Source organism: Oncorhynchus nerka, linkage group LG27, assembly GCF_034236695.1.
Source record: "Oncorhynchus nerka isolate Pitt River linkage group LG27, Oner_Uvic_2.0, whole genome shotgun sequence".
In the NCBI taxonomy this organism is placed as follows: Eukaryota; Metazoa; Chordata; class Actinopteri; order Salmoniformes; family Salmonidae; genus Oncorhynchus; species Oncorhynchus nerka.
This window is the reverse complement of record NC_088422.1, coordinates 107,343,301-107,364,948: the sequence shown is the minus strand read 5'-3', so window position 1 is coordinate 107,364,948 and position 21,648 is coordinate 107,343,301. Positions and strand designations below refer to the sequence as shown.

Sequence of the window (21,648 nt, the reverse complement as noted above, 5' to 3'; positions counted from 1 at the left end):
CCAGGCTAGAGGATGAAGACAGGACAAACAGATGTGGGACCAGGCTAGAGGATGAAGACAGGACAAACAGATGTGGGACCAGGCTAGAGGATGAAGACAGGACAAAACAGATGTGGGACCAGGCTAGAGGATGAAGACAGGACAAACAGATGTGGGACCAGGCTAGAGGATGAAGACAGGACAAACAGATGTGGGACCAGGCTAGAGGATGAAGACAGGACAAAACAGATGTGGGACCAGGCTAGAGGATGAAGACAGGACAAAACAGATGTGGGACCAGGCTAGAGGATGAAGACAGGACAAACAGATGTGGGACCAGGCTAGAGGATGAAGACAGGACAAACAGATGTGGGACCAGGCTAGAGGATGAAGACAGGACAAAACAGATGTGGGACCAGGCTAGAGGATGAAGACAGGACAAAACAGATGTGGGACCAGGCTAGAGGATGAAGACAGGACAAAACAGATGTGGGACCAGGCTAGAGGATGAAGACAGGACAAAACAGATGTGGGACCAGGCTAGAGGATGAAGACAGGACAAAACAGATGTGGGACCAGGCTAGAGGATGAAGACAGGACAAAACAGATGTGGGACCAGGCTAGAGGATGAAGACAGGACAAAACAGATGTGGGACCAGGCTAGAGGATGAAGACAGGACAAAACAGATGTGGGACCAGGCTAGAGGATGAAGACAGGACAAAACAGATGTGGGACCAGGCTAGAGGATGAAGACAGGACAAAACAGATGTGGGACCAGGCTAGAGGATGAAGACAGGACAAAACAGATGTGGGACCAGGCTAGAGGATGAAGACAGGACAAAACAGATGTGGGACCAGGCTAGAGGATGAAGACAGGACAAAACAGATGTGGGACCAGGCTAGAGGATGAAGACAGGACAAAACAGATGTGGGACCAGGCTAGAGGATGAAGACAGGACAAAACAGATGTGGGACCAGGCTAGAGGATGAAGACAGGACAAAACAGATGTGGACCAGGCTAGAGGATGAAGACAGGACAAAACAGATGTGGGACCAGGCTAGAGGATGAAGACAGGACAAAACAGATGTGGGACCAGGCTAGAGGATGAAGACAGGACAAACAGATGTGGGACCAGGCTAGAGGATGAAGACAGGACAAAACAGATGTGGGACCAGGCTAGAGGATGAAGACAGGACAAAACAGATGTGGGACCAGGCTAGAGGATGAAGACAGGACAAAACAGATGTGGGACCAGGCTAGAGGATGAAGACAGGACAAACAGATGTGGGACCAGGCTAGAGGATGAAGACAGGACAAAACAGATGTGGGACCAGGCTAGAGGATGAAGACAGGACAAACAGATGTGGGACCAGGCTAGAGGATGAAGACAGGACAAAACAGATGTGGGACCAGGCTAGAGGATGAAGACAGGACAAAACAGATGTGGGACCAGGCTAGAGGATGAAGACAGGACAAAACAGATGTGGGACCAGGCTAGAGGATGAAGACAGGACAAAACAGATGTGGGACCAGGCTAGAGGATGAAGACAGGACAAAACAGATGTGGGACCAGGCTAGAGGATGAAGACAGGACAAAACAGATGTGGGACCATATCATAGCAGGATAGTTTTATTCTGTACAAAGTGTTTCAGTCTGATAAACATGGTACAACTCATCAAATCTGTGCTACTTATTTACACCTTCACTCGTATACAAAAATACCTTTATTTGGAACATTTCTACTTTCTCTACACAGACACCCATCCAGAGGGAGATCGATAGGAAATCACCCACCAACCACGAGGCCTCCCATTGGACAGCGCGTTTCCACCAATAAGAGGGAATTTAACATGGCTGTTCCCTTCTCCATCACGGCCACCCCCCCTCATATAACCACTACTGTCCTCCCCACCGTACTCACTCAGACCGCACGACTTTAAGAGGTTCAGATATACAGTTAATATATGGTTATCACGTGATATGTAGAGGGAGGGACGCACTGAGAGGCAGTCCTGACAGACAGACAACTCTGGACCAGGGGGGGGGCCAGTCCAGACAGACAACTCTGGACCTGGGGGCAGTCCTGACAGACAACTCTGGACCTGGGGGCAGTCCTGACAGACAACTCTGGACCTGGGGGGGCCAGTCCAGACAGACAACTCTGGACCTGGGGGGCAGTCCAGACAGACAACTCTGGACCTGGGGGCAGTCCAGACAGACAACTCTGGACCTGGGGGGGGCAGTCCTGACAGACAACTCTGGACCTGGGGGGCCAGTCCAGACAGACAACTCTGGACCTGGGGGCCAGTCCAGACAGACAACTCTGGACCTGGGGGCAGTCCTGACAGACAACTCTGGACCTGGGGGGGGCAGTCCAGACAGACAACTCTGGACCTGGGGGGCAGTCCAGACAGACAACTCTGGACCTGGGGGGCAGTCCTGACAGACAACTCTGGACCTGGGGGCCAGTCCAGACAGACAGACAACTCTGGACCTGGGGGCCACTCTGGACCTGGGGGCAGTCCAGACAGACAACTCTGGACCTGGGGGGGCAGTCCAGACAGACAACTCTGGACCTGGGGGGCAGTCCTGACAGACAGACAACTCTGGACCTGGGGGGGCAGTCCTGACAGACAGACAACTCTGGACCTGGGGGAGGGGGGGCAGTCCTGACAGACAACTCTGGACCTGGGGGCCAGTCCTGACAGACAGACAACTCTGGACCTGGGGGCCAGTCCTGACAGACAGACAACTCTGACCTGGGGGCCAGTCCTGACAGACAGACAACTCTGGACCTGGGGGCCAGTCCTGACAGACAGACAACTCTGGACCTGGGGGTCAGTCCTGACAGACAACTCTGGACCTGGGGGGCAGTCCTGACAGACAGACAACTCTGGACCTGGGGGTCCTGACAGACAGACAACTCTGGACCTGGGGGCAGTCCTGACTGACAGACAACTCTGGACCTGGGGGCAGTCCTGACTGACAGACAACTCTGGACCTGGGGGGGGGCAGTCCTGACTGACAGACAACTCTGGACCTGGGGGCCAGTCCTGACAGACAGACAACTCTGGACCTGGGGGCAGTCCTGACAGACAGACAACTCTGGACCTGGGGGCCAGTCCTGACAGACAGACAACTCTGGACCTGGGGGAGGCAGTCCTGACAGACAGACAACTCTGGAGTTTTTGGTATCTTGTAGATATTGCACTATGAAAGAGAAGGGGAGAGAGGGATGGGGGCAGGGGATTGATTGTGCGTTAAATGGTACTCCCTTCAGCGTGGGAGCGAGAGGCAGAGAACAGATCGGCACCAGAAGGGTGGAGCGAGAGAAAGGTTAAAGGGTCATGTCTGGAGGAGTTCACCCTTCACTCAGACCCCTCTTCTTAGATCCTACATTCCTTCCTCCTCCTCATTTGCCCTGAAAGTTACTGAGCTCCATCTCATCTTTGCGTCGTCTCTGCTGGGCGAACAGAGAGCTGAAGGGGTACAGCTTGGCCTTGGCTGGGTATCTCTGTCCTGCTATATCCACCTCGTAATCTCCCCTGTTGATGAAGTCTGGGGTCACCGCGGCAGGGGAGCCGTCCAGGGAGGGCGGCGAGACAAAGCCCAGACACACGTGTCTCTCCAGGGTGTAGGAGTAGGCAGAGGAGGTGGTGGTACCACACAGCTCCCCATTCCTGAAGAGACAGAGAGAAAGAGAAGAGAGAGAGACAGAGAGACAGAGAAAGAGAGACAGAGACAGAGAGAGAGAGAGAGAGAGAGAGAGACAGAGACAGAGAGACAGAAAGAGAGAGAGAGAAAGAGAGAGACAGAGAGAAAGACAGAGCGACAGAGAAAGAGACAGAGAAAGAGAGATAGACGAGATGACAGAGAGAGAGAAAGAGAGAGAGAGACAGAGACAGAGAGAGAGAGACAGAGACAGAGAGACAGAGACAGAGAAAGAGAAAGAGAGAGAAAGAGAGAGAAGAAAGACAGAGGTGAAAATAAAATAGAGAAAGAGACAGAGAAAGAGAGATAGACGAGATGACAGAGAGGCAGAAAGAGAGAGGCGACAGAGGGTTCAGAGAGACAGAGAGAAAGAGGGCAGTTTAGGGGTTCAGAGAGAGTTTAGACAGAGGCTAGGGCAGTTTAGACAGAGAGGGCAGTTTAGGGGTTCAGAGGCTAGAGGCAGAGGGAGAGAGAAGAGAGAGGAGACAGAGAGCATTAGATGGTGAAAATAAAATTTATGGATCCTGTAACTAGGGCAGTTTGGGGTAGCCTCTTTATCCAGACTGGCAGTTTAGTAAGGCAGTTTAGGGGTTCAGAGGCTAGGCTTTAGGGGTTCAGTTTTAGGGGTTCAGAGGCTAGGGCAGTTTAGGGGTTCAGAGGCTAGGGCAGTTTAGGGGTTCAGAGGCTAGGCAGTTTAGGGGTTCAGAGGCTAGGGCAGTTTAGGGGTTCAGAGGCTAGGGCAGTTTAGGGGTTCAGAGGCTAGGGCAGTTTAGGGGTTCAGAGGCTAGGGCAGTTTAGGGGTTCAGAGGCTAGGGCAGTTTAGGGGTTCAGAGGCTAGGGCAGTTTAGGGGTTCAGAGGCTAGGCAGTTTAGGGGTTCAGAGGCTAGGGCAGTTTAGGGGTTCAGAGGCTAACCTGGGCAGTTTAGGGGTTCAAGGCCCAGCTTATGTTCAGTCATGTTTAGGGGTTCAGAGGCTTGTCTAACCTAGGGCAGTTGGGTTCAGAGGCTACCAGTTTAGGGGTTCCTAGGGCAGTTTAGTCCAGCTCTGGGCAGTTTAGGGGTCCTCCAGGACCAACATGATGAAGGGGTTCAGAGGCTAGGCTCACCCTCCTGACGCTGATTTAGGGGTTCAGAGACGCTAACCTGACTCCAGGAAGTCTATGTCCTGGAGGAGGGGACAGAGACGAGGAGGAGGGGACAGGTCCAGCTCTGTGTCAGATCCTCCAGGACCAACATGAGAGGAGGAGGAGGAGGGACAGAGAGGAGGAGGAGGAGGGGACAGAGAGAGGAGGAGGGGACAGAGAGAGGAGGAGGAGACAGAGAGAGGAGGAGGAGGGGACAGAGAGAGGAGGAGGAGGGGACAGAGAGGAGGAGGAGGGGACAGAGAGAGGAGGAGGGGGGACAGAGAGAGGAGGAGGAGGGGACAGAGAGAGGAGGAGGAGGGGACAGAGAGAGGAGGAGGAGGGGACAGAGAGAGGAGGAGGAGGGGACAGAGAGAGGAGGAGGGGGGACAGAGAGAGGAGGAGGAGGGGACAGAGAGAGGAGGAGGAGGGGACAGAGAGAGGATGAGGGGGGACAGAGAGAGGAGGAGGAGGGGACAGAGAGAGGAGGAGGGGGTACAGAGAGAGGAGGAGGGGGTACAGAGAGAGGAGGAGGAGGGGACAGAGAGAGGAGGGGACAGAGAGAGGAGGGGACAGAGAGAGGAGGAGGGGACAGAGAGAGGAGGATGGGGTACAGAGAGAGGAGGAGGGGACAGAGAGAGGAGGGGGTACAGAGAGAGGAGGAGGGGACAGAGAGAGGAGGGGGTACAGAGAGAGGAGGGGGTACAGAGAGAGGAGGAGGAGGAGGGGACAGAGAGAGGAGGAGGGGACAGAGAGAGTAGGAGGGGTACAGAGAGAGTAGGAGGGGTACAGAGAGAGGAGGAGGAGGGGACAGAGAGGAGGATGGGGTACAGAGAGAGGAGGAGGAGGGGACAGAGAGAGGAGGAGGAGGGGACAGAGAGAGGAGGAGGAGGGGACAGAGAGAGGAGGATGGGGTATAGAGAGAGGAGGAGGGGACAGAGAGAGGAGAATGGGGTATAGAGAGAGAGGAGGAGGGGACAGAGAGAGGAGGAGGGGGTACAGAGAGAGGAGGAGGAGGGGACAGAGAGAGGAGGAGGGGGTACAGAGAGAGGAGGAGGAGGGGACAGAGAGAGGAGGAGGGGGTACAGAGAGAGGAGGAGGGGACAGAGAGAGGAGGAGGAGGGGATAAGACCAAACATCAACCAGACCTCATCAGTAACACAGTACAGGACTAAGGACCTGTTCAGACCCAACTAAATATTGGGGTCCGTGGGTCGTACCGTGTCAAACTTGACCCTGAACTCCCGTCCACACTCCAGGGGAGTGGTGAAAGGATCCAGGTCCTGACCCCAGAAGGCAAAGAACTTCTCTATTCGGAGAGAACGCAGGGCGTAGTACCCAGCGTTACGGATCCCATACTTCTGGCCCACTGACATCACCTCGTTGTAGACATGGAGCGCATACTGGAGGAGACGAGGAGAGAGAGAGAGGGGAGAGGGGGAGAGAGGGAGAGAGAGAGAGGGGAGAGGGGGAGAGAGGGAGAGAGAGAGAGAGGGGGGGAGAGGGGGAGGGGGCGGGGGGAGAGGGGGAGGGAGAGAGACACAGAGAGACAGAGACACAGAGAGACAGAGACACAGAGACACAGAGAGACAGAGACACAGAGAGACACAGAGAGACAGAGAGAGAGAGAGAGAGAGAGAGACACAGAGACACAGAGAGACAGAGACACAGAGAGACAGAGACACAGAGAGACAGAGAGACAGAGGGGGGAGAGAGAGAGGGGGGAGAGAGAGAGGAGGGGGAGAGAGAGAGAAAGAGACAGAGAGAGAGAGGGCGTATCAATAACACTGTGTGATAACAAAATGTCCCATCAAACACACATCTTATTTTACTGATGAAGCACATACAGTATGTGATTGTGTTCAGACAAACCAGTAGTGTATATAGACTAGTATTATATAACTAGTAGTATATAACTAGTAGTATATAACTAGTAGTATATAACCAGTAGTATATATAACTAGTAGTATATAACTAGTAGTATATAACTAGTAGTATATAACCAGTAGTATATATAGACTAGTAGTATATAACCAGTAGTATATAACCAGTAGTATATATAGACTAGTATTATATAACTAGTAGTATATAACTAGTAGTATATAACCAGTAGTATATATAGACTAGTAGTATATAACCAGTAGTATATATAGACTAGTAGTATATAACTAGTAGTATATAACCAGTAGTATATATAGACTAGTATTATATAACTAGTAGTATATATAGACTAGTAGTATATAACTAGTAGTATATAACCAGTAGTATATATAGACTAGTAGTATATAGACTAGTAGTATATAACTAGTAGTATATAACTAGTAGTATATAACCAGTAGTGTATATAGACTAGTAGTATATAACCAGTAGTATATAACCAGTAGTATATATAGACTAGTATTATATAACTAGTAGTATATAACCAGTAGTATATATAGACTAGTATTATATAACTAGTAGTATATAACCAGTAGTATATATAGACTAGTATTATATAACTAGTAGTATATATAGACTAGTAGTATATAACCAGTAGTATATAACTAGTAGTGTATATAGACTAGTAGTATATAACCAGTAGTATATAACTAGTAGTATATATATATATAGACTAGTAGTAGTATAGATAACTAGTAGTATATAACCAGTAGTATATAACTAGTAGTATATAACCAGTAGTGTATATAGACTAGTATTATATAACTAGTAGTATATAACTAGTAGTATATATAGACTAGTAGTATATAACTAGTAGTATATAACTAGTAGTATATATAGACTAGTAGTATATAACCAGTAGTATATAACTAGTAGTGTATATAGACTAGTAGTATATAACCAGTAGTATATAACTAGTAGTATATAACCTAGTAGTGTATATAGACTAGTAGTATATAACCAGTAGTATATATAGACTAGTATTATATAACTAGTAGTATATAACCAGTAGTATATATAGACTAGTATTATATAACTAGTAGTATATAACTAGTAGTATATATAACTAGTAGTATATAACTAGTAGTATATATAGACTAGTAGTATATAACTAGTAGTATATAACTAGTAGTATATAACCAGTAGTATATAACTAGTAGTGTAACCAGTATATATAGACTAGTAGTATATAACCAGTAGTATATAACTAGTAGTATATATAGACTAGTAGTTATATAACTAGTAGTATATAACTAGTAGTATATAACTAGTATATATAACTAGTAGTATATAACTAGTAGTATATAACCAGTAGTATATAACTAGTAGTATATATAGACTAGTAGTATATAACCAGTAGTATATAACTAGTAGTATATATAACTAGTAGTATATATAGACTAGTAGTATATAACCAGTAGTATATAACTAGTAGTATATATAGACTAGTATATATAACCAGTAGTATATAACTAGTAGTATATAACTAGTAGTTATATAACCAGTAGTATATAACTAGTAGTATATATAGACTAGTAGTATATATAGACTAGTAGTATATAACCAGTAGTATATATAGACTAGTATTATATAACCAGTAGTATATAACCAGTAGTATATAGACTAGTATTATATAACCAGTAGTATATAGACTAGTAGTATATAACCAGTAGTATATATAGACTAGTATTATATAACTAGTAGTATATAACCAGTAGTATATATAGACTAGTATTATATAACTAGTAGTATATAACTAGTAGTATATATAGACTAGTAGTATATAACCAGTAGTATATAACTAGTAGTATATATAGACTAGTAGTATATAACCAGTAGTATATAACTAGTAGTATATATAGACTAGTAGTATATAACTAGTAGTATATAACTAGTAGTATATAGACTAGTAGTATATATAGACTAGTAGTATATATAACTAGTATATAACTAGTAGTATATATACTAGTAGTATATAACTAGTAGTATATAACTAGTAGTATATAACTAGTAGTATATATAGACTACTAGTATATATAGACTAGTAGTACATAACTAGTAGTATATAACCAGTAGTATATAGACTAGTAGTATATAACCAGTAGTATATAACCAGTAGTATATATAGACTAGTATTATATAACTAGTAGTATATAACCAGTAGTATATATAGACTAGTATTATATAACTAGTAGTATATAACTAGTAGTATATATAGACTAGTAGTATATAACCAGTAGTATATAACTAGTAGTGTATATAGACTAGTAGACTAACCAGTAGTATATAACCAGTAGTATATAACTAGTAGTATATATAGATATAACTAGTAGTATATATAGACTAGTAGTATATAACTAGTAGTATATAACTAGTAGTATATATAGACTAGTAGTATATAACTAGTAGTATATAACTAGTAGTATATATAGACTAGTAGTATATAACCAGTAGTATATAACTAGTAGTATATAACCAGTAGTATATAACCAGTAGTATATATAGACTAGTAGTATATAACCAGTAGTATATAACCAGTAGTATATATAGACTAGTAGTATATAACCAGTAGTATATAACCAGTAGTATATATAGACTAGTATTATATAACCAGTAGTATATAACCAGTAGTATATAACCAGTAGTATATAGACTAGTATTATATAACCAGTAGTATATAACCAGTAGTATATAGACTAGTAGTATATAACCAGTAGTGTATATAGACTAGTATTATATAACCAGTAGTATATAACCAGTAGTATATATAGACTAGTATTATATAACCAGTAGTATATAACCAGTAGTATATAACCAGTAGTATATAGACTAGTATTATATAACTAGTAGTATATAACCAGTAGTATATAGACTAGTATTATATAACTAGTAGTATATAACCAGTAGTATATATAGACTAGTAGTATATAACTAGTAGTATATAACCAGTAGTGTATAACCAGTAGTATATATAGACTAGTAGTATATAACCAGTAGTATATATATACTAGTAGTATATAGACTAGTAGTATATAACTAGTAGTATATAACCAGTAGTATATAACTAGTAGTATATATATATAGACTAGTATTATATAACTAGTAGTATATAACCAGTAGTGTATAACCAGTAGTGTATATAGACTAGTAGTGTATAACCAGTAGTGTATAACCAGTAGTGTATAACCAGTAGTATATATAGACTAGTAGTATATAACCAGTAGTATATAACCAGTAGTATATAACTAGTAGTATATAACCAGTAGTATATATAGACCAGTAGTATATAACCAGTAGTGTATAACTAGTAGTATATAACCAGTAGTATATAGACTAGTAGAATATAGACTAGTAGTATATAACCAGTAGTATATATAGACTAGTAGTATATAACCAGTAGTATATATAGACTAGTAGTATATAGACTAGTAGTATATAACCAGTAGTATATAACCAGTAGTGTATAACCAGTAGTGTATATAGACTAGTATTATATAACTAGTAGTATATAACCAGTAGTATATAACCAGTAGTGTATATAGACTAGTAGTATATAACTAGTAGTATATAACCAGTAGTGTATAACCAGTAGTATATATAGACTAGTAGTATATAACCAGTAGTATATAGACTAGTAGTATATAACTAGTAGTATATAACCAGTAGTGTATAACCAGTAGTATATATAGACTAGTAGTATATAACCAGTAGTATATATAGACTAGTAGTATATAGACTAGTAGTATATAACTAGTAGTATATAACCAGTAGTATATAGACTAGTATTATATAACCAGTAGTATATAACCAGTACTAGTAGTATATATAACTAGTAGTATATAACCAGTAGTGTATAACCAGTAGTATATATAGACTAGTAGTATATAGACTAGTAGTATATAACCTAGTAGTATATAACCAGTAGTATATAACTAGTAGTATATAACCAGTAGTATATAACCAGTAGTATATAACTAGTAGTATATATAGACTAGTATTATATAACTAGTAGTATATAACCAGTAGTGTATAACCAGTAGTGTATATAGACTAGTAGTATATAACCAGTAGTATAACCAGTAGTGTATAACCAGTAGTGTATATAACTAGTAGTATATAACCAGTAGTATATAACCAGTAGTATATAACCAGTAGTATATAGACTAGTAGTATATAACCAGTAGTATATAACCAGTAGTATATATAGACTAGTATTATATAACTAGTAGTATATAACCAGTAGTATATATAGACTAGTATTATATAACTAGTAGTATATAACCAGTAGACTAGTAGTATATAACCAGTAGTATATAACCAGTAGTGTATATACCACTAGTATATATAACTAGTAGTATATAACCAGTAGTATATATAGACTAGTAGTATATATAGACTAGTAGTATATAACTAGTAGTATATAACCAGTAGTAGTATATAACTAGTAGTATATAACTAGTAGTATATATAGACTAGTAGTATATATAGACTAGTAGTATATAACTAGTAGTATATAACCAGTAGTATATAACCAGTAGTATATAAGACTAGTAGTATATATACTAGTAGTATATAACCAGTAGTATATAACCAGTAGTATATATAGACTAGTAGTATATAACCAGTAGTATATAACCAGTAGTATATATAGACTAGTAGTATATAACCAGTAGTATATATATAGACCAGTAGTATATAACCAGTAGTATATAACTAGTAGTAGTATAACCAGTAGTATATAGACTAGTAGTATATAACCAGTAGTATATAACTAGTAGTATATAACCAGTAGTATATATAGACTAGTAGTATATATAGACTATAACCAGTATTATATAACCAGTAGTATATAACTAGTAGTATATATAACTAGTAGTATATAACCAGTAGTATATAACCAGTAGTGTATATAGACTAGTAGTATATAACCAGTAGTATATAACTAGTAGTATATAACTAGTAGTATATAACCAGTATATATAACCAGTAGTATATAACTAGTAGTATATAACTAGTAGTATATAGACTAGTAGTATATAACTAGTAGTATATAACTAGTAGTGTATAACCACTAGTATATATAACTAGTAGTATATAACTAGTAGTATATATAGACTAGTAGTATATATAGACTAGTAGTATATAACTAGTAGTATATAACCAGTAGTATATAGACTAGTAGTATATAACTAGTAGTATATAACCAGTAGTATATATAGACTAGTATTATATAACTAGTAGTATATAACCAGTAGTATATATAGACTAGTAGTATATAACTAGTAGTATATAACTAGTAGTATATAACCAGTAGTATATATAGACTAGTAGTATATAACCAGTAGTATATATAGACTAGTAGTATATAGACTAGTAGTATATAACTAGTAGTATATAACCAGTAGTATATAGTAGTATATAACTAGTAGTATATAGTAGTATATAACTAGTAGTATATAACCAGTAGACTAGTAGTATATATAGACTAGTAGTATATAACCAGTAGTATATAACCAGTAGTGTATAACCAGTAGTATAGACTAGTAGTATATAACCAGTAGTATATAACTATATATATAACCAGTAGTATATAACCAGTAGTATAACCAGTAGTATATATAGACTAGTAGTATATAACCAGTAGTATATATAGACCAGTAGTATATAACCAGACTAGTAGTATATAACCAGTAGTATATAGACTAGTAGATATATAGACTAGTAGTATATAACCAGTAGTATATAAGACTAGTAGTATATAACCAGTAGTATATAACCAGTAGTATATATAGACTAGTAGTATATAACCAGTAGTATATAACCAGTAGTGTATAACCAGTAGTGTATATAGACTAGTATTATATAACTAGTAGAATATAACCAGTAGTGTATATAGACTAGTAGTATATAACCAGTAGTATATAACCTAGTAGTATATAACCAGTAGTGTATAACTAGTAGTATATATAACTAGTAGTATATAACCAGTAGTATATAGACTAGTATTATATAACTAGTAGTATATAACCAGTAGTGTATATAGACTAGTAGTATATAACCAGTAGTGTATAACCAGTAGTATATATAGACTAGTAGTATATAGACTAGTAGTATATAACCAGTAGTATATAACCAGTAGTGTATAACCAGTAGTATATAACTAGTAGTATATAACCAGTAGTATATAACCAGTAGTGTATATAGACTAGTAGTATATAACCAGTAGTATATATAGACTAGTAGTATATAACCAGTAGTATATATAGACTAGTAGTATATAACTAGTAGTATATAACTAGTAGTATATAACCAGTAGTATATAGAACTAGTAGTATATAACCAGTAGTATATAGACTAGTAGTATATAACCAGTAGTATATAACCAGTAGTATATATAGACTAGTATTATATAACTAGTAGTATATAACCAGTAGTATATATAGACTAGTATTATATAACTAGTAGTATATATAGACTAGTAGTATATAACCAGTAGTATATAACTAGTAGTGTATATAGACTAGTAGTATATAACCAGTAGTATATAACTAGTAGTATATATAGACTAGTAGTATATATAGACTAGTAGTATATAACTAGTAGTATATAACTAGTAGTATATATAGACTAGTAGTATATAACTAGTAGTATATAACTAGTAGTATATATAGACTAGTAGTATATAACCAGTAGTATATAACTAGTAGTATATAACCAGTAGTATATATATAGACTAGTAGTATATAACCAGTAGTATATATAGACTAGTAGTATATATAGACTAGTAGTATATAACCAGTAGTATATAACCAGTAGTATATATAGACTAGTATTATATAACCAGTAGTATATAACCAGTAGTATATAGACTAGTATTATATAACCAGTAGTATATAACTAGTAGTATATAACCAGTAGTATATATAGACTAGTATTATATAACTAGTAGTATATATAGACTAGTAGTATATAACCAGTAGTATATAACTAGTAGTATATAGACTAGTAGTATATAACCAGTAGTATATAGACTAGTAGTATATAACCAGTAGTATATAGACTAGTAGTATATAACCAGTAGTATATATAGACTAGTAGTATATAACCAGTAGTATATAACCAGTAGTGTATAACCAGTAGTATATATAGACTAGTAGTATATAACCAGTAGTATATATAGACTAGTAGTATATAGACTAGTAGGATATAACCAGTAGTATATAACTAGTAGTATATAACCAGTACTATATAACCAGTAGTATATAGACTAGTAGTATATAACCAGTAGTATATAGACTAGTAGTATATAGACTAGTAGTATATAACCAGTAGTATATAACCAGTAGTATATAGACTAGTAGTATATAACCAGTAGTATATAGACTAGTAGTATATAACCAGTAGTATATAGACTAGTAGTGTATATATAGACTAGTAGTATATAACCAGTAGTGTATATAGACTAGTAGTATATAACTAGTAGTATATAACCAGTAGTATATAGACTAGTAGTAGTAGTAGTATATAGACTAGTAGTATATAACCAGTAGTATATAGACTAGTAGTATATAACCAGTAGTATATAACTAGTAGTATATAACCAGTAGTATATAGACTAGTAGTATATAACCAGTAGTTTATAGACTAGTAGTATATAACCAGTAGTATATATATAGACTAGTAGTATATAACCAGTAGTATATAGACTAGTAGTATATAACCAGTAGTGTATATAGACTAGTAGTATATAACCAGTAGTATATAGACTAGTAGTATATAACTAGTAGTATATAACCAGTAGTGTATATAGACTAGTAGTATATAACCAGTAGTATATAACCAGTAGTTTATAACCAGTAGTATATAACTAGTAGTATATAACCAGTAGTATATAACCAGTAGTATATAACCAGTAGTATATAACCAGTAGTATATAACCAGTAGTATATAGACTAGTAGTATATAACCAGTAGTATATAGACTAGTAGTATATAACCAGTAGTTTATAGACCAGTAGTATATAACCAGTAGTATATAGACTAGTAGTATATAACCAGTAGTATATAACCAGTAGTATATAGACTAGTAGTATATAACTAGTAGTATATAACTAGTAGTATATAACCAGTAGTATATAGACTAGTAGTATATAACCAGTAGTATATATAGACTAGTAGTATATAACTAGTAGTATATAACCAGTAGTATATAGACTAGTAGTATATAACCAGTAGTGTATATAGACTAGTAGTATATAACCAGTAGTATATAGACTAGTAGTATATAACCAGTAGTATATAACTAGTAGTATATAACCAGTAGTATATAGACTAGTAGTATATAACTAGTAGTATATATAGACTAGTAGTATATAACTAGTAGTATATAACTAGTAGTATATAACCAGTAGTTTATAGACTAGTAGTATATAACAAGTAGTATATAACCAGTAGTATATAGACTAGTAGTATATAACCAGTAGTATATATAGTAGTATATAACCAGTAGTATATAACTAGTAGTATATAACCAGTAGTATATAGACTAGTAGTATATAACCAGTAGTATATAGACTAGTAGTATATAACCAGTAGTGTATATAGACTAGTAGTATATAACCAGTAGTATATATAGACTAGTAGTATATAACCAGTAGTATATAACCAGTAGTATATAACCAGTAGTATATAGACTAGTAGTATATAACCAGTAATATATAACCAGTAGTGTATATAGACTAGTAGTATATAACTAGTAGTATATAACCAGTAGTATATAACCAGTAGTATATAACCAGTAGTGTATATAGTATATAACTAGTAGTATATAACCAGTAGTATATAACCAGTAGTATATATAGACTAGTAGTATATAACCAGTAGTATATAGACTAGTCATAGTATATATAACCAGTAGTATATATAACTAGCCATATATAACCAGTAGTATATAACTAGTAGTATATATATAAACTAGTAGTATATAACCAGTAGTATATAGACTAGTAGTATATAACCAGTAGTGTATAGTAGACTAGTAGTATATAACTAGTAGTATATAACCAGTAGTATATAACCAGTAGTATATAACCAGTAGTATAGACTAGTAGTATATAACCAGTAGTATATAGTAGACTAGTAGTATATAACCAGTAGGATATAACCAGTAGTGTATAACTAGTAGTATATAACCAGTAGTATATAACCAGTAGTGTATATAGACTAGTAGTATATAACTAGTAGTATATAACCAGTAGTATATAACTAGTAGTATATAGACTAGTAGTATATAACCAGTAGTATATAACTAGTAGTATATAACCAGTAGTATATAGTATAGTGTGTATAACCTCTATAGGTATGTAAATATGAAGCTCTCCTGTATAGTACATAACCAGTAGTGTATATAGTCTAGTAGTATATAGTACTAGTAGTATATAACCAGTAGTATATAGTAGTGTGTATCTCACCTCTAGGTATGTATATGAACCAGTAGTATATAACTAGTAGTATATAGTACTAGTAGTATATAACCAGTAGTATATAACCAGTAGTATATAACCAGTAGTATATAACCAGTAGTATATACTAGTAGTATATAACCAGTAGTATATAACTAGTAGTATATAACCAGTTGTATATAACTAGTAGTGTATAACTAGTAGTATATAACTAGTAGTATATAACCAGTAGTATAGAGTATATAACTAGTAGTATATAGTATAGTAGTATATCACCTCTATAGGTATGTAAAAAGCATGAAGCCCGGCTCTCCTGTATAGTATATAACCAGTAGTATATAGTAGTATATAACTAGTAGTATATAACCAGTAGTATATAACCAGTAGTATATAGTAGTATATAACTAGTAGTATATAACCAGTAGTATATAACCAGTAGTATATAACCAGTAGTATATAACCAGATAGTATATATAGTCTATGTAGTATATAACCAGTAGTGTATAGTATATAACCAGTTGTATATAACTAGTAGTATATAACTAGTAGTATATAGACTAGTAGTATATAACCAGTAGTATATAGTAGTATATAACTAGTAGTATATAGTATAGTGTGTATCTCACCTCTATAGGTATGTAAAGCATGAAGCCCGGCTCTCCTGTATAGTACATAACCAGTAGTGTATAGTAGTCTAGTAGTATATAACCAGTAGTATATAGACTAGTAGTATATAACCAGTAGTATATAGTAGTATATAACCAGTAGTATATAGTATAGTGTGTATCTCACCTCTATAGGTATGTAAAGCATGAAGCCCGGCTCTCCTGTATAGTATATAACCAGTAGTATATAACTAGTAGTGTATAGTAGTCTAGTAGTATATAACTAGTAGTATATAGTATAGTGTGTATCTCACCTCTATAGGTATGTAAAGCATGAAGCCCGGCTCTCCTGTATAGTACATAACCAGTAGTATATAGTAGTATATAACTAGTAGTATATAGCCAGTAGTATATAACTAGTGTGTATATAACCAGTATATATAGTAGTATATAACCAGTATAGTATATAACTAGTATATATATAAACAGTAGTATATAGCCAGTAGTCTAGTAGTATATAACCAGTAGTATATAGTAGTATATAACTAGTAGTATATAACTAGTAGTATATAGTATAGTGTATATCTCACCTCTATAGGTATGTAAAGCATGAAGCCCGGCTCTCCTGTATAGTACATAACCAGTAGTATATAGTAGTATATAACTAGTAGTATATAGCCAGTAGTATATAACTAGTAGTATATAACCAGTAGTATATAGTAGTATATAACCAGTAGTATATAACTAGTAGTATATAACCAGTAGTATATAGTAGTCTAGTAGTATATAACCAGTAGTATATAGTAGTATATAACTAGTAGTATATAACCAGTAGTATATAGTATAGTGTATATCTCACCTCTATAGGTATGTAAAGCATGAAGCCCGGCTCTCCTGTATGGGTCATACTCATTACTCGGATCCCATTGGCGTAGCCCACACTCATTTCCTGTTGACACACACCACAGGTCAGGACAACCTTCGGCCTTGTGATGAGCCACTTCACGGTAAACATGACCGGGCGAAAGCCGGTTCCTCACCTTACAGAAGAGGGACGGGAAGTGTTCGGGAGTCATGGAGACATACGATAGTTCCCCTAGGACGTCCATCGCCCGCGGACCAATAAGATTCAGCGCTGTAGAAGGGAGGCCGGGGGTGAGGGTTCAGAACAGAAATGCATTGTGGGGAACTGAGGGGGAAGATCAGGTTCTGCAGCGATAGTTCTCACCAGTGTACTTCCAGCTGACGTCCTCTAGGTGGAGCTGTGGGCCGTCAGGCATGTGCTTCTTCAACCACGACCAGCAGTGGACCTGCTGATCTGTAGGAGAGATGATGAAGAAGCTACAGAGACAGAGAGAGATGGAGAGAAAGGGAGAGAGAGAGAGAGAGGGAGAAAGAGACAGACAGAGAGAGAGAGAAAGATGGAGAGAAAGGGAGAGATGGCAGAGAGAGAGAGAAAGATGGAGAGAAAAAGATGGAGAGAAAGGAGAGATGGCGAGAGAGAGAGAGAAGAGAGCCAGACAGAGAGAGAGAGAAAAGAGAGAGATGGAGAGAAAGAGAAAGAGACAGAGATGGAGAGAGAGAGAAAGGGAGAGAGGAAAACATTTAGATGAGGAACTAACCCGGCGCTCCTATGTGACGCTCGTCCCTCAACAGACAGTGGAGACGAATGTGGAGCTGTCTGACATAAGACAAGGTGGTTCAGTCTCTATCCTGTTCATTTAGAGGACATTCACACGAGTTAGCCCCCAGGTGGAGTTATCCCCCAGGTGGAGTTAGCCCCCAGGTGGAGTTAGGCCCCCAGGTGGAGTTAGCCCCCAGGTGGAGTTAGCCCCCAGGTGGAGTTAGGTGGAGTTAGCCCCCAGGTGGAGTTAGCCCCCAGGTGGAGTTTGCCCCCAGGTGGAGTTTGCCCCCAGGTGGAGTTAGCCCCCAGGTGGAGTTAGCCCCCAGGTGGAGTTATCCCCAGGTGGAGTTAGCCCCCAGGTGGAGTTAGCCCCCAGGTGGAGTTAGCCCCCAGGTGGAGTTAGCCCCCAGGTGGAGTTAGCCCCCAGGTGGAGTTTGCCCCCAGGTGGAGTTATGAACAGCTGGCTAAGCTCTCACCTGTTCTTCTGGACTCTGACCACGCTGCAGTGGTTCTTCTTAATGGCTAAACTCTCACCTGTTCTTCTTAATGGCTAAACTCTCACCTGTTCTTCTTAATGGCTAAACTCTCACCTGTTCTTCTTAATGGCTAAACTCTCACCTGGTGGAGTTTGCTTCTTATTGGCTAAACTCTCACCCCTTAATGGCTAAACTCTCACCTGTTCTTCTTAATGGCTTACTCCCCTGTTCTTCTTAATGCTACCCCACCTGTTCTTCTTAATGGCTAAACTCTCACCTGTTAGCCCCTTAATGGCTAAACTCTCCCAGTTCTTCTTAATGGCTAAACTCTCACCTGTTCTTCTTATTGGCTAAACTCTCACCTGTTCTTCTTAATGGCTAAACTCTCACCTGTTCTTCTTAATGGCTAAACTCTCACCTGTTCTTCTTAATGGCTACCTCTCACCTGTTCTTCTTAATGGCTACACTCTCACCTGTTCTTCTTAATGGCTACCTCTCACCTGTTCTTCTTAATGGCTAACTCTCACCTGTTCTTCTAATGGCTAAACTCTCACCTGTTCTTCTTAATGGCTAAACTCTCACCTGTTCTTCTAATGGCTAAACTCTCACCTGTTCTTCTAATGGTTAAACTCTCTCCTGTTCTTATTAATGGTTAAACTCTCACCTGTTCTTCTAATGGCTAAATCTCACCTGTTCTTCTAATGGCTAAACTCTCACCTGTTCTTCTAATGGCTAAACTCTCACCTGTTCTTCTTAATGGCTAAACTCTCACCTGTTCTTCTAATGGCTAAACTCTCACCTGTTCTTCTTAATGGCTAAACTCTCACCTGTTCTTCTTAATGGCTAAACTCTCACCTGTTCTTCTTAATGGCTAAACTCTCACCTGTTCTTCTTATTGGCTAAACTCTCACCTGTTCTTCTTAATGGCTAAACTCTCACCTGTTCTTCTTAATGGCTAAACTCTCACCTGTTCTTCTTAATGGCTAAACTCTCACCTGTTCTTCTTATTGGCTAAACTCTCACCTGTTCTTCTTAATGGCTAAACTCTCACCTGTTCTTCTTAATGGCTAAACTCTCACCTGTTCTTCTTAATGGCTAAACTCTCACCTGTTCTTCTTAATGGCTACACTCTCACCTGTTCTTCTTAATGGCTACACTCTCACCTGTTCTTCTTAATGGCTACACTCTCACCTGTTCTTCTTAATGGCTACACTCTCACCTGTTCTTCTAATGGCTAAACTCTCACCTGTTCTTCTTAATGGCTAAACTCTCACCTGTTCTTCTAATGGCTAAACTCTCACCTGTTCTTCTAATGGTTAAACTCTCTCCTGTTCTTATTAATGGTTAAACTCTCACCTGTTCTTCTAATGGCCAAACTCTCACCTGTTCTTCTAATGGCTAAACTCTCACCTGTTCTTCTAATGGCTAAACTCTCACCTGTTCTTCTTAATGGCTAAACTCTCACCTGTTCTTCTAATGGCTAAGCTCACCTGTTCTTCTTAATGGCTAAACTCTCACCTGTTCTTCTTAATGGCTAAGCTCTCACCTGTTCTTCTAATGGCTAAACTCTCACCTGTTCTTCTTAATGGCTAAGCTCTCACCTGTTCTTCTTGACTCTGACCACGCTGCAGTGGTTCTCATATCCGCCCCTCTCGTTCAGCATTATAGCTGTGACCCACTGGCACATCGAGGTCATTGGCACACAGGTGCTGCAGCAACGCCAACGCCTGGTCATCTGGAGATAATGGCACAGAAAGAAAGCTGTGACCGAGGTGGTCTAACCATGGAGATAATGTCATTCACATTATAGCTGTGACCGAGGTGGTCTAACCATGGAGATAATGTCATTCACATTATAGCTGTGACCGAGGGTGGTCTAGTCAGAGATAATGTCATTCACATTATAGCTGTGACCTAGGGTGGTCTAGTCAGAGATAATGTCATTCACATTATAGCTGTGACCTAGGGTGGTCTAGTCAGAGATAATGTCATTCACATTATAGCTGTGACCTAGGGTGGTCTAACCATGGAGATAATGTCATTCACATTATAGCTGTGACCGAGGTGGTCTAGTCAGAGATAATGTCATTCACATTATAGCTGTGACCGAGGTGGTCTAACCATGGAGATAATGTCATTCACATTATAGCTGTGACCGAGGTGGTCTAACCATGGAGATAATGTCATTCACATTATAGCTGTGACCTAGGGTGGTCTAACCATGGAGATAATGTCATTCACATTATAGCTGTGACCGAGGTGGTCTAACCATGGAGATAATGTCATTCACATTATAGCTGTGACCTAGGGTGGTCTAACCATGGAGATAATGTCATTCACATTATAGCTGTGACCGAGGGTGGTCTAACCATGGAGATAATGTCATTCACATTATAGCTGTGACCGAGGGTGGTCTAACCATGGAGATAATGTCATTCACATTATAGCTGTGACCTAGGTGGTCTAGTCAGAGATAATGTCATTCACATTATAGCTGTGACCTAGGGTGGTCCAGCCAGAGATAATTCATTCACATTATAGCTGTGACCGAGGGGGTCTAGTCAGAGATAATGTCATTCACCTTATAGCTTCCCTCTCCTTTCCAGCCATAGAGATAACATTCCTTTTTCTATTTCATCTGTAGGAGGGGTCAGATGATATCTCACTTCCCCTCCTCTCCCTTCCCTCTCCTTTCCAGGGGTCAGCCACCTACAGCTTCCATCATAAGAGGA

The 21,648-nt window shown here is 38.6% G+C and overlaps 2 protein-coding genes and 1 long non-coding RNA gene across 3 annotated transcripts; all 3 read right to left on the bottom strand.

Annotated features, from left to right (window-relative positions):
• Nucleotides 1-1,595: 1,595 nt before the first annotated feature.
• On the bottom strand, nt 1,596-2,255 carry LOC135565237 (uncharacterized). Its single transcript, XR_010461406.1, has 2 exons — nt 2,213-2,255; nt 1,596-2,053 (listed from the first exon to the last, which is right to left on the bottom strand). It is a non-coding gene; the product is annotated as an uncharacterized LOC135565237 (long non-coding RNA).
• An 877-nt stretch (nt 2,256-3,132) lies between these two features.
• Nucleotides 3,133-3,670, bottom strand: LOC135565173 (pyruvate dehydrogenase phosphatase regulatory subunit, mitochondrial-like; the record flags this gene model as incomplete). The annotated part of the gene is made up of 1 exon (XM_065011236.1): nt 3,133-3,670. A coding segment is annotated over one exon (276 nt), but the record flags the coding sequence as incomplete, so codon positions are not given.
• A 1,160-nt stretch (nt 3,671-4,830) lies between these two features.
• On the bottom strand, nt 4,831-20,603 carry LOC135565172 (pyruvate dehydrogenase phosphatase regulatory subunit, mitochondrial-like). Its single transcript, XM_065011235.1, has 6 exons — nt 20,518-20,603; nt 18,045-18,157; nt 17,857-17,951; nt 17,676-17,765; nt 6,034-6,216; nt 4,831-4,857 (listed from the first exon to the last, which is right to left on the bottom strand). Exons 1-6 carry the CDS (start codon nt 20,601-20,603, stop codon nt 4,831-4,833), a joined length of 594 nt encoding a protein of 197 aa, XP_064867307.1.
• Between the last annotated feature and the right edge of the window lie 1,045 nt (nt 20,604-21,648).